The sequence below is a fragment of the Protopterus annectens genome, chromosome 5.part0 (assembly GCF_019279795.1).
Source record: "Protopterus annectens isolate FY-2018-M chromosome 5.part0, PAN1.0, whole genome shotgun sequence".
Taxonomy (NCBI): domain Eukaryota; kingdom Metazoa; phylum Chordata; order Ceratodontiformes; family Protopteridae; genus Protopterus; species Protopterus annectens.
The window spans coordinates 272,228,808-272,242,142 of NC_056735.1; the positions used below are offsets into that span (position 1 = coordinate 272,228,808).

At 42.9% G+C, this 13,335-nt stretch overlaps 1 protein-coding gene across 1 annotated transcript in view; it reads right to left on the minus strand.

Moving 5' to 3' along the window:
- Window positions 1–12,208: 12,208 nt before the first annotated feature.
- The window catches only part of LOC122802575 (heat shock transcription factor 2 binding protein), a 1,640,599-nt gene continuing 1,639,472 nt past the window's right edge, over window positions 12,209–13,335 (minus strand). The window contains exon 8 of the mRNA XM_044072245.1: window positions 12,209–12,654. Within this exon, the coding sequence (XP_043928180.1) occupies window positions 12,446–12,654 (209 nt within the window). The 3' untranslated portion in view covers window positions 12,209–12,445. The remainder of the gene's footprint in view (window positions 12,655–13,335) is intronic.

Genomic DNA, 13,335 nt, shown 5'->3' on the forward strand with positions numbered 1-13,335 from the left:
AGAAACCCCAGCAGGGGTAACCTGAGGCCCGGGGGCTCCGCTGTCTAAAGACAGGGGGACTGCCAATGACCCAGTCTCCGTATGCAGGGAAGTAGCTGGGGAAACCGTGGAGGTAGCCAAGGAAGATTTGGCTAAAGCACTCCTCATAGCCCCGAAGGCGGGACCACCAGAATCCTGGGAGGGTCCCACCTCCGTGGCCACGACAGTGGACGGCAATCCCGCCGCCGACGCACCAAGAGGGAGACTTGGGACCGAGAGCATCAATCCCGAAGCCTCCCCCCCAGGGCCGAAGGAAGAAGTCCATGTACTGAACTCCGACCCAAGAGCCGGAGTTGGAGCAAGGGTCGGGCCCGACCCTAACACCTCCACAGGTTCCACCAGCACCGGCTCCAACGGTGCCGAAGCTGTTGGAGGAGGAACCACAGTAGGGGAGTGGACCATCGGCTCTGAAGCCAAATGGGCTGGAGCCGAAACTAGCTTTTGGAACACCGGAAACTGGAAGAGTCGAAGGAGCACCCTGTCGATGTCCTAATCAAACATCTTGCTTGACCTAGAGGATACCGATCGGGCCCGAACCAATTTCTCCATCGGCTCTGAAGGGCTCGGGGACCGGCTCCGAATGGACTCAACAACTATCGGCTCCGAGGAAGGTTTCAATGAAATTTCCCTCGGTGCCGATAAGGACTTCGGCTCCGAGGGGGAAGAGTCTGAGCCGATAACCCTTATCGGCTCCAATATCAGTGGAGCCGATGAGGGTGACCCGCCTCTCGATGCCCCAGACCTCGGCTCCGAAACCAGAGGGGTCGAGGCTGGAGGCATCGAGGCAGACCGTTCCGACCTCGGCTCCGAAGTCCGTGGAGCCGATGGAGAAGTCTGCTTAGATTTTTTAGCGGTCGGTTTCGACTGACTGGTTGGGGCCGACGCTTTCTTCTTTTTAGAAGGAGACGGAGAGGAAGATAAAGCCTCCTCAAAGGAAGGCTTGATTAATCCCTTGAGGGTTAATTTGTTTTTCCTCTCCTGGAGGACTCTAGAAGAGAATACGTGGCACACACTACACGACTCTTGTAGGTGCTTAGCACCAAAGCAATAGATGCACGAGGAGTGGTCGTCCGTTATGGACATTTTAAAACCACACCTCGTGCATTTCTTAAACCCGGAGGGTTTGTGTTCTTTAGACATAACTGCTTTGCCACAGAACCTATCTACATGAAAAACACTAAACTTTAGTCAAAGATAAAGTTGAATCCAGCAACTTTAACAAATTATATATATATTTTTTTGTTTACACTAAACAGTTAACAGACAAAAAGAGAGAAAGAGGGTCAAGACCCTCTAACTTAAACGGGTACTTGACCCAAGAAAGATACACAAGCAGTAAAGTAACAGGGGAAGGCCCCTCTAACTAAAACGGGAAACCTTCCCTGACTAAAAAAATCACAAATTTACCAACAGAAATTCACCAATCACACAAATATAACAACAATAGCTGTTAAAACAGCTTTTGGGTTCAAAGTAAGGAAATTTGTGACAGGAAAAAGCCTAAATAAATAGTACTTAGCCCAGCCAATGTTGAGACCACGTCTAAGCTTGTTAGCGGCAAACAAGATCTGGGGGATTAGTGGTGGTGCATCCTGGGATAAAGATAGCTCAGCCAATTAGAGGCCTCGCTCTATAGCATAAGCGTGCCGAGTCGGAGCCGAGGGATCGGCTCCGAACCCATCAGTTCAGAATGTAGGCGAGATAGGATCACATAACATCCAGATTTGCGTAGCTATTAGCACAAGAAGTGCCCATATCTACGCCATCTTTCTGAATATAAATCTGGTTATTAAAAGTAAAAATGTTATTGGTCAATACAAGATTTAATAGCCCACATATAGTGTCAATAGATAATTCAGAGAGCCCCTGATTCAGCTGTAGGCACCTGCACACACATTCAATACCTTCACCGTTAGGAATAGTGGTAAAGAGAGACTGAATATCAAGAGTTACCAACCAATATGTAATATCAGGAGGTAAATCCTTCATTTCATCATATAGCATTAATAAAAATTGTTTTGTATCTTTTAATATGTGTGTATACATATTAACTATAGGTCTTAACTTAGACTCCAAATACAAAGAGATGGGTTCTGTAACCCAACCTCGTCCAGCAACAATAGGTCTCATGGGTGGACAAGAAGGGTGTTTGTGTATTTTGTATTGAAATTGGATTCTCCATATATATTTTATATACCCTTGCTTTTGTAGTACAAATTGTAACCGAAAAGGGCCCTTAAACCAGCCCACTTACCAATTAATAAAAGATAAGTGGAGAAAACTCAGCAAACAAAGGATAACACTCCACCTTGGTTCAGACAAATCACAAATGTAAGCAGCAAAAAACAACAAGGACCAAGACAGCTAAAACAATAAATTTAATTGTAAAGCATAAAAGATACGCACTTTCGGACAATTCCTCCATCAGACCAAAGAACAAAGTGTGTTTAACTGTTTTAACTAACACTTGACCAATCAGACTCAAAGCTCCACCACATCTCTTTCCTCTTTTTCAGAGCTCTTACTTATAGCAAGTTAATCATTTCAGTGCCTGAGCTTACATTCTCTCAAAATGGTAGTCTCAGTGGCAAACAAGTCAATTTCCTGACTGCCCTATTTCTATAAAGTAAGTTCCAAACATGGCTCCTGATTCCGTAACTCCAGCATAAGGCTGGAGGAGACGGATGGTAAGTCCAGAACCATGTCTGCTGCACTAGGAAAATTTACTTGTGAAACAGTAATGGTAATGTCTATGTCCTGTGGACACAATGCATTACCTCTTTGCAAGAGAGGTAACATCACATGTTCCATGCCTGTTTAAGTACAATATGAAAAATTAGTTGTTAAATGAAAAGAAGGGGCCCAGGACACAGTTTCCCCCTCCAAGGACTTGAAAGCAAAGATAACTGTTTATATATCCAAATAGTTTTATATAGAACTCCCTCTTCTTGCAGGGATCACACTCCATAAATCTCAGTGGAGATAACATAGGCTCCTAACCCTGTTAGAAAAACATTTACTGTCAGAACCTGCAACTGGTTTAGCTACAGGATGGGAGGAACACTTGAAGAATGGTAGGGTAGCAGAAAAAAACAGGTGCAATGATCACCACAAAGAAAGTGGGGGGCATTAAACTCAAAAGGTGAAGATGGCTTCTCTCTTGGGAACTCCACTACACCCACACCCAAGCTCACAAAATCGTATTTTCTCAGGCATTCTCAGCAGTTATAAACAACTGGCAATGGAGTGCATCAAACTCTGCTCTGATGAAAGCAATCGTATGAAGGAGTACAGAGGACTTCTTCCAGTGGAGCAAGTCATTCAGGTAGGGTAACATATGAAGCTCTTTCCCCTGCAAAGCTTCACCAACCATGGTTAACATTTTGATGATCACTATGGGAGCAGAAGAAAGACCAAACAGTAGCACCTTGCAATGTAAATTATTTATATCAGGAGTGAATCGAAAGAATCTCTTGTTAAAATACCAACAATATTCAGCTAAAAGGTGTCTTTCACATTCAGTAACATCATCCAGGTACCAAACTTCAGCAGGAGCATGATCCCCTGGACAGTCACCACCTAGAACTTGACATATTGAATGTATTGGTTGAAGTCACTAAGGTTTATGATACAGAAGAAATCTTCTACCCTCTTCAGAATTAGATGGCTTTAGGCTACTTGTCTGACAGCAAATAAAGAGATGTGGTTACTGGACATTGTACCTGGCAGAAAATGTCCTGTAGTATCAGCCAAAAGGATGTCTGGGCTTTATAGCAGCACCCACCTTCTGGGGGGGGGGTCCTGGAACAGAGTTTGGATGTTTCTAGGCTGCAAACTGATACTCTAAATGACATAGTTCCATAGAAGATGCCCCATGGTTCTTTCTCCTTCTTGAACACAGAGGAAGCTTTTGGCTAAAGATACAGCTGTTGCTTTTTCCACCATGTTTTGTCTCTAGATAATGCAATTTTATTTTCATAAAAATGTTACTGATGCCAGACTTTATATTTTTCAGCTTCTTTCATAGGCATAAATAAAGGCATTTCCTGGGGGAAGGAAACAAGGACATATGGTACTGCACAAAAGACTTCATGAGTTCTAAGGTTACTCATCAGAGAGGAAGCAGTCTTTGTATTTGTAGTCTTCAGGAATAATAGCACTTTGGTCTTCAGACTCCCAGTAGAACTAAGTGTCTCTCCTCCCCCCTGTATACACAAGTATGCAGTGGCTGCATGCTGGAAGTTACGTAACAAGGAGCAAATGGTCAGGACTGCATTTATTAGTGGTGGTATGTAGACATGAGAATATTGTGTATTTCCCAGTCCTGGCATCAGACTATGTTCTGTATGTTCCTGAAGTCATAATTCAAGTTTCCATCAAGGGGACATGAGCTACACATATGACCAGCAATGGTCTCTAACTCAGATCTGCAGTATAAATGTTGGAGTTAACAGCAATGCTGCTTTTACTTGCACTGTGCCAGGGAGCCCAGTTTCAGGTATTACCTCTCATGCAGTCTCTCGTTTAGAGAAAATGGCTGAAGAAAGACTTGACCTAATTCTCTTTGTTTTGTTTACTTCCTTTCCTTCATGGGTGAAGATCTACCTGAGAAGACAGACTATCCTGAGAGAGACCAAACCTTTAAACAAGTACTATAATGATTATATAGTTTACGTGGAGTATTGAACTTACTACTAATATTATAGGGACCGATGTGGTACGCCAAGCACAAACTGACTAAGTGCATTATTAGGCAGCCCCACTTTGTGATCTGTTTAGGCAAGTGCACATATTTATTGTGTTCTACAGATACGATCAAACAATTCTCGGTAACCAAAAAAACACAAAATACTGGAAGGAGACCACAAACTGCAGAGTGTTCTGAATACCCTGCAGTTTGTGGTCTCCTTCCAGTATTTTGTGTTTTAGAGATAGCGACAAACTAGTTTAATACAGAAAAAAAGAAGAAAAAAAAGAAAAAAAAATCTAAGAACTCATTTTCCCATCTGAAACAAATGGTCCAATATAACTTGTATTAAAAATAAGTTATGTTCTTACCATAACGTTCCATGTGTGTTGTCCATCTCGTCCTTTATTTTCACTTGTGGGTGTCGGATCCATCTCAGCCAATATTCCGCCTAAAGGTCCTCAGCAAAACTTGTGGGCTCCATTCTTTACCCAGAATGCCTTCCCCTGGTTACCTCAGATCTTGTTTGCCCCCTACCAGTACATAAAGAAGGGTTACATGGTAACAATTTGTAGACGCATTAAAAATATGTACATACCTGCTCCCAAGAAATTAGAAATAGACTGAAGGAGAATATTCTCTGAAGCTATATAGCCCTGCTGTAATGCTATTTTGTTAACTAATCTACCAGGAGTTTAGGCAGGGGGAGAAGGGAGGATTGTGAGAATAAAGGACGAGATGGACAGCACACATGGAATGTTATGATAAGAACATAACTTCTTTATGTGATGTTGTCAATCTCGCCTTTATTCTCACTTCTGGGACCGCGACCCAAGCAACTGAACTCTTGGGTGGCTCAAGGGAGAATATTCCTCAGAACCATAAAAACCAAAGGATGCTCTACTCCTGCAGGCCAAATCCACTTTGTAATAAGTACTAAAAGGGTGAAGACTTGCCTAAGTTGCTGATGCACAGATATTATCCAATGGCAGTCTAGCCTGGAAAGCAGCAGACGTGGCCAGAGATCTAGAAGAGTGAGCTTTAGCACTATTTAAAAGGGCTTTGTTTTTAGAATTGTAAATATGGGATATGCATGATGAGCGCCATCTGGACAATGTGACTTTTGAAACTGGATAACCTTTCCTTGTATCAGAATATGAGACAAAAAGTTGGTCTGATTTCCTGAATTCAAGATCTGTATAAATAAAAGCGTAATTGCCTATGAACATCTAGGAGGTGCAAAGAATACTCTCCTTTATTTTGAAAGTTGGGAAAGAAAACTGGAATGTCAATAGATTGGTTCAGGGTATTTTCTGTAACCACCTTGGGTAGAAAGGATGGATTGGTGCATAAAGACACCCTATCTTTGTGAAAGATTAAATAGGGGATTTTATGGACAAAGCTTGTAACTCAGATACCCTTCTGACAGAAGTAATTGCCACCAAGAACAGAGTTTTCCATGAGAGATATTTCATATCACATGTGGCTGAGGGCTCAAATGGAGAAAATATACTATTGGAAAAAATGAAATTTAGATCCCAAGGAGGCACTGGCTCAAGGCACAAGGCCTTAGCATGACAGCGCCCTTCAAAAAGGCTTTGCAAAGTCTATGGTACATGATAGGGCAGTCATTTTCTCCTATATGAAAATTAGAGCTTGCGGCTAGCTGAACTTTCACTGAAGCTGTCACTGCTCCATCACTGAAGATCTCTGACAAAAAGTGAAGGACACACTGAACTGGTGCTGTAAAGGGATCTATGTTTTTGCCGTCTGCCCATATAACAACCTTTTTTCAATTGCTTTTAGAAAGTTTCCAAGTAGATGTTTTATGGGATGATAAAATTATATGCTTGACTGGAGAGAAAAGGGATTGAAACCTGGCAATTAGGGGAACTGGAGCAGCCAAGCTGTCAATTTCAGGTTATCTCGGTTGGGATGAACCATCCCCAATGGATGTGTCAGAAGGTTTGGAACAAGGTCCAGAATCCAGGGTTCCTCCTGGAGATGAGGCTGAAGAAAAGGGAACCAGATTTGACAAGGCCAGTGGGGGGGGGGGGGGGGTTTGCAATTAGGATAATGACTGTCTCCAACAAACTCGCTTTCTGTAGGAGCTTTGGAATTAGAGGAATCAGGGGAAAGGCATGAAGAAGTTCAGGGGGCCAATCGTGAACAAGTTCATCCCTTGGTGACTCCCGCTTTGGAGAGATCAGGGTAAAGTAGTTGCTGCATTTGGCATTGCTGGGTGATGTAAAAAGGTCGCAGCAAGGTTGGCCCCATTTGTGGAATATCACTTCTGCTACTTTCTGATTAAGGCACCACCCATGCGGCCACAGAATGGCTCTGCTCAATTTGTCTGCAATGATGTTGGATTTCCCTGGGATGTGTGTTGCTATTAAAAAGTGGTTGGAGGCTATAGCCCAATGATAGCTTCTCAACAAATCCGGTACGATCTGGTTCCCCCTTATTTGTTGATATACCAAACTACAGAGATGTTGTTGGTCTGGATCACAATTGTTCCTATAGGAAGAGAGTCCTCGGATGCTTGCATCGCTAAAAGCACCGTTCTCATCTCTAGGACATTTATATGCAGATGAGCCTCGTGGTCTTGCCAGATGCCTTGAACTGACTTCCCAAGAAAATGCCTCCCATCTGGGAAGCATCCGTGGTCACTGTGGCTACAGGCTGTGAAGAAATAAAGGGACGGCCTTGAAGTACTGACTGTGAGTGGATCCACCATTGGAGATCTTTCTTGCAGGCCTTGGTTATTACGATCTTGTGAGACACTGGAAGTTCCAAGACTGACCACTGAGCAAATAGCATCCACTGGAGCACCCTCATATGGAGGCGGGCTAGAGGAATCAGTATGATGATAGCAGCCATTTTCCCTAGGACCTGGAGAACTAGTTTTGCAGTGGCTTTGGACTTTTTCACGAGAATTTTGACGAGATGACAGAGGTCGTGTACTCTGTCTTGTGAAAGACTTGCTATCTGAATGGTAGTGTTTATCTTTGCTTCTATGAACAGCAAAGTTTACGAAGGAGCTAGCACAGACTTCCCGTAATTTACGGTAATGCCCAGGGAGGAGCAGAGATGAAGGACATAATCTCTTGATTGAAGTAAGTGATGCTGGTTGGGCCAGTTGTCCAGGTATGGAAGCACACAGATTCCCTTGCGTCTCAGGTGAGCCGCTACTACTGCTATACATTTGGTGAACACTCTGGGCAGAGCTCAAAACTGAAAGTGACTGGCTCCTAGCTGGAAGCACAAGAACCTCCTGGACTGTCTGTCCATTCAAATATGGTAGTACGTGTTTTGGAGGTCTACACAGCACATCCAATTGTCTTTTTCCAGGAATGGAAGTATCAACTGCAGTGCCACCATCTGGAACTTGGTCTTCTTTACTAATTTGTTCAGACCGCTGAGATCCAAAATGGGTCTCCAGACACCTGTTCTTTTTGGAACTAAAAAGAATCTTGAGTAAGTTTTGGATCCTGTCTGGTCTGTGGGGACTTCTTGGATTACTCTTTTCCTTAACAATTCTTGAATTTGTATAGTTGCATGTTCCTTTTGACTGGGTGGAACATCTGGAACCACTTTTTGGGGGGGGGGAATAGGAAGGCAGAAAGGAATGCTATATCCTCTGGATATTATGTCTTGCACCCATTTGTCGTTTGTTATCTTTAGCCAGGTTTCTTGGTGCAAGGGCAATTGTCCCCTGACTGCCTACAGAGAGGAGCAATCGAGTCTTCCCTCAGGAGTGCTGGAAAGGTCTCCTAAAGAAAGATTCCCTGTAGCCTTGGTTTTGCGCCAACCCCCCCTCGCCGCAAGGGATGCGTCTCCCATTATTGTCCCCCCCCGCCACTGGGGGAATTTTCACCTTGTGTGTCCTGATAAGACCTCCGAAATGATCTGAACCACATTTTCCTACTACCTTTTTGACCTTTGGGAAAGGGTCAGGTAGGAGTGGAAGAAAGTACTCCAGCTGCAGACAAAGTCTAACCCTAACCTGGTGAGCATTTCCTTCACTTTTGATGCAAATAGGGATGAGCTGTCAAAAGGGGTGTTAATGAAGGAAGACTTGAAGGGTTCAGTGAAAATGCAATGTTGCATCTAGGCCTGTCTCCTAAGAGAGATACCTGAGCCTGCTGACCTACTAGTTTCATCTGCTGCATAAGACATTAGTCTCATGGACGAGGTGACAACTGAATTCAAGGTAGTGATCTGAACACTGACTTTCTCTGCCACTGCTTCGGCTACAGCTCCTTGAAGGGAGTCTGATAATTCTTTAATCAGGTCTCTCTGAAGTCTTGTGAAGTGAGTTAGGTAATTCAGAGACCATAAGGCAAAGGTCGTTGATGCAAAATGGCACTGGAGTTTTTATTAGGAGGATGGATAGAGGTACTCATCTCAGAGAATTCCTTTCTAGTGGCCGCCGCCAAGACCATATCATCGACTCCTACACCTTTTGTAAGAAAATCTTTCTCTTTGGGGGCAGTAATGTATTTGTTTGGCCTCCTAGGAGTAGGGTCTGTGGTGTCTGGGGTCTCCCAAGTCTTTTGTGAGATAAGCTCAATAAGCTGATCGAAAGGGACAGTAACCCAAGAAGTTGATGGGTGAGACACAAAGGCCTTCAGGAAGACCGACTCCTCAGATGAAGGGGGGAGTACTGCCAATCACCTCTCTGTTTCAATAATTCTAGGATGTATCCAAAGGAGACATCTTCAGGAGGTGATCGTGGGGACCGTTCTGCTTCATCGAGGTTGGTATCAGATGTGACAGACTCTTCTGGGGAGTTGAGATGCTTCCTATTACATGTCCTTTTCTGAGGGACCTCTTCAGTGTGGAACTCTGGAGAGGTTTCAGAAGAGGGGGCAGTACCCTGAGGTACAGCCTGATGCCTAGCATATCTGCAGACCTGTGGAGAGGGCCCGTGAGAAGACAAAGACACCTCGCCTGAAGGGGGAGGAAAACTGAGAAAGACTGTGTACCAGACTGTGAAGCAGTCAAAGCCCTCCTCATTACTTCGAAGGCAGACCTTCCCCGTTCTGAAGCGGTCCCCAGATCTGACAAGCAAGTCGTTGGAGCCGAAGGTCCCTCCGGAACCGGTTCTCCGCAGAAGAGAGCAGCTCTGAAGGAGAGGTAGGAGCTGAGCTCACCTTGCTGAGGCCCTCAGAGACATAGTCGGTTTCGAAGAGATCCTAGAATTCTCCGCCGACCCGACAGGGTCTCCTGCTCTGAGGACACGGAGATGCTTGAGGCCGATGTCAGAACCGTGGAAGTTATTGGTCCAGGCCTGGATGTCAGAATCTTATGGCTCCAAAGCAGGAGGACGGATCAAAGGAGGAACTATAGCAGGACAGGGGGATTTTGACTGAACCGATTCCTTTGGGCTCGGATCCACAAGAGTTCTGGCCAAAGCAGGTGTTTTTAAAAGTCTCTCCCTATCCATGTCTTCATCTGAAAAACTCCTGGTAGACTAATGGATAGGGTAGGTGATCTTCAAGTAGCCAAAATTGGGGAAGGGAGTCTGGAAGAGATCTTCTCCACAGAAGGAGATCAGCTCCTGTGTCTATGAGTGGAAGAAGTAGTTTGTACCAGTGGAGATTCCTGGTCCAAAGGAGTTCTGGAGCTGGGAGAAGATGTCTGCTCCGATAGAGCCTTTGGATCCGTCAATTTTGGAGCCTTCTGCTTCGGGTCTAACAAGGATCTCGGCTCCGATAAAGGTCTCTTAGTTGGCTTGTCTGATGTATCGGTGGATATAGCCTCAGAGAAAAGGCATTTTCAAAAAGCCTTTCAAAATCAATTTATATTTGTGTTCCATTAAAGCCAACTGATTAAAGTTATGCCAAATGGAACAAGATTCTTGCAGATGTAAAGCCCCTAGACAATACACACACAAGGTGTGTGAATCGCTAAGGGGCATTTTCTTACTGCACTTTTCACACTTCTTAAAGCCTACAGGCTTGCTTTCTTGTTCTTGGGACATGACAGAAGTAAAAGACAGAAAGGAAAACTAGAAGAACCACTCTCACACTTAGGAGGTATAAGTCCTCATACTTAAATGGACGTAGCTCTCAATCACACAAAGAAACAAAGATTATAGAAAAAAGGGATGTTATTTTTACAAACTTGCGAGGAAAGGATCAACAGAAAGGTGAGGAACGTCCCCTAACTAAAATAGACATTCCTAAAACACCCTCTAATTTAAACGGATGTATAGAACAGGGGAAAGTGGGAAAAGAAGTTAAATTAAATGACAGAATTAAATTAAATATAAGTAACAGAGTAAGCTATGTACAAAAATAATAATCAAAGTTGTACTTAGCCCACAGCTATAACTGACGAAACCTCCTCGCTGTGCAGCAAATGAGATCTGAGGTAACCAGGAGAAGGCATTATGGGTTAAGAATGGCGCCCACAAGCTTTGCTGAGGACCTCGAGCTGGAATATTGGCCAAGACAGATCCGACACATCGGATTGGACACACACACACAAGTGAGAATAAAGGCAAGATTGACAACATCACATCTAAAGTTCTTGTAAACTCAGTCCTGCAGCAAGTAGAAAACACTGGTGAGAGTCTCATTTGATACTGACACATGCACAATGTTAGACATAAGACTTAACAGTAAGCTCCAGCCAATGCAAACTAGCAAAAGAATGTGTACGTCTGAGCAAAGTCATTTTCTTGTTTATGTGATGTGCTGATACCATGAAATAAGGTAATACTCTTTAATTTAAAATATGCTTGACATCTATATTTCAAAGTCAGAGATATAAATCTATATATAAAATTTCATGTACCATGTACTAAACTGAAATCATCTGAAATTGTGGTATTATCATAAACATGTAAAACTTTGCTGGATGGATGCCCACCAACCAAGCAAATAACAACTGGACCTTCTACCACCTAAGTCATAATTCAAATTCCATTGACTGGTGGCACCAATGGACACATGCAGCAGACCGGCCAATGAACACTCAAGACAGAGAAAGCACAGTGAGTAAGGCCCAGGCTCACTATGTGTCAGAAATATAATCTCAACCTATTTAAAATCCAAACCAACAAGCAGGTTGCCAGATTACCAGATGATTCAAACTTAATACTCAAACACTATGCATTAATGAGAACAAGTTAAAATACTACGACAAGAAGGCAACAGGTACTGTTTACACACTCCAAAGCAGCAGGTCATTGGCCCAAACAGGCTTATCACACGTAAATATTATTTATTTGAGTTAAGAAGAGTTATAATTGTGGGTTTCATTTTCACATCTCCATTACTGTTTTGCCTATAGTGATAATTTTAAGCTATGGCTTGGAACAAACTAAATACATTAAATGACACCCTGTCATTCTCTTCTTTTTTCTGTGGCTATTTATTACTTATGTCATATATTTCAGCAGTAAAGCTAAAGTCAAGCTAGTACTGAATAAAGAAAACAACACTGGATAAGACAGAGAGAGAGGTGAGACAATTTTCTTTAAACAACTATATTTATTTGCTTAACTGACTGAGCATCTACTTGACTATCCAAATTACCTTAAAATAAAACTTTTTTTCATTAATACTGCTGGAAATGTTGCTTAATTAGAATTAACATTATAGAAAAAAATGCTGCAGTTCAAGCCCATTAAAAAATTATCTTTGCAGTCCTGCATACCAGCTCTAAGCATTTAGTAACGCTAAGCACCAAAATCTGCTACATTCAGTACTATGTTTCAGTATCCAGTGATCGTAAGTCCTCCAGGAGTTCTTGTGCAACACAGCGCAAGTCTGGATTGCGATTCTTTGATAGCTGTACAATCCGATGAACTGGCACTGTGTCCCGGATCTCAAGTATCATCTTAGAAAAGACCTCTGGCTCCAAAATCACTGACTGTAGGAGACGCAAAACATAGTGGCACACTTCTGTGTCTGTATCTGAAAAAACATGAAAATGTGAATTATGCATAAAGATATTAGTAAGTGACTATCTATCTAGCTATGTACCTATCTATTTATTTATCTGTCTGTCAATCTATCTACTGTTATCAATGGTCTAAATGGACTGGATATCAGAGCCATCTGACAAAAACAACAAATGTATACATATAATAATACATATTGATCAATCAAACACAGTCAGAATAGAACAAATAAAACAGATATTTAAAGTTGCTATAAATGCAAAAAAGAAACACATATTTAAATTAGCATGAACAAATAAAATTAGAAGTTATGTACCTACCATAACGTTCCATGTTAGTTGTCTTCTCTCGCCTTCTTTCTTGCTGGATGGGTTCGGAGCCGATCCTCGGCTCCACTGCACTTGCTTTAGCTCGAGAACTCCTTTTACCAGCTCGAGGCAACCCTATATCCCATGATGCAAGGCGGAACTACCTCAGATCTCGTTTGGCAGCTAACTGACCCTGCTAAAGACTTATCCTAACATAATTAGGAACCATGGTTCCTAAAAGAAGTCCTCATAACAACGCTCCAGAGGAAGCAATCTAATAGGAACTCTCCAAGATCTGTCCAGGCCAGGGGAAGGAGGAGGAGCAAGAAGAAGGCAGAGAAGATAACTAACATGGAACGTTATGGTAGGTACATAACTTCTAAATG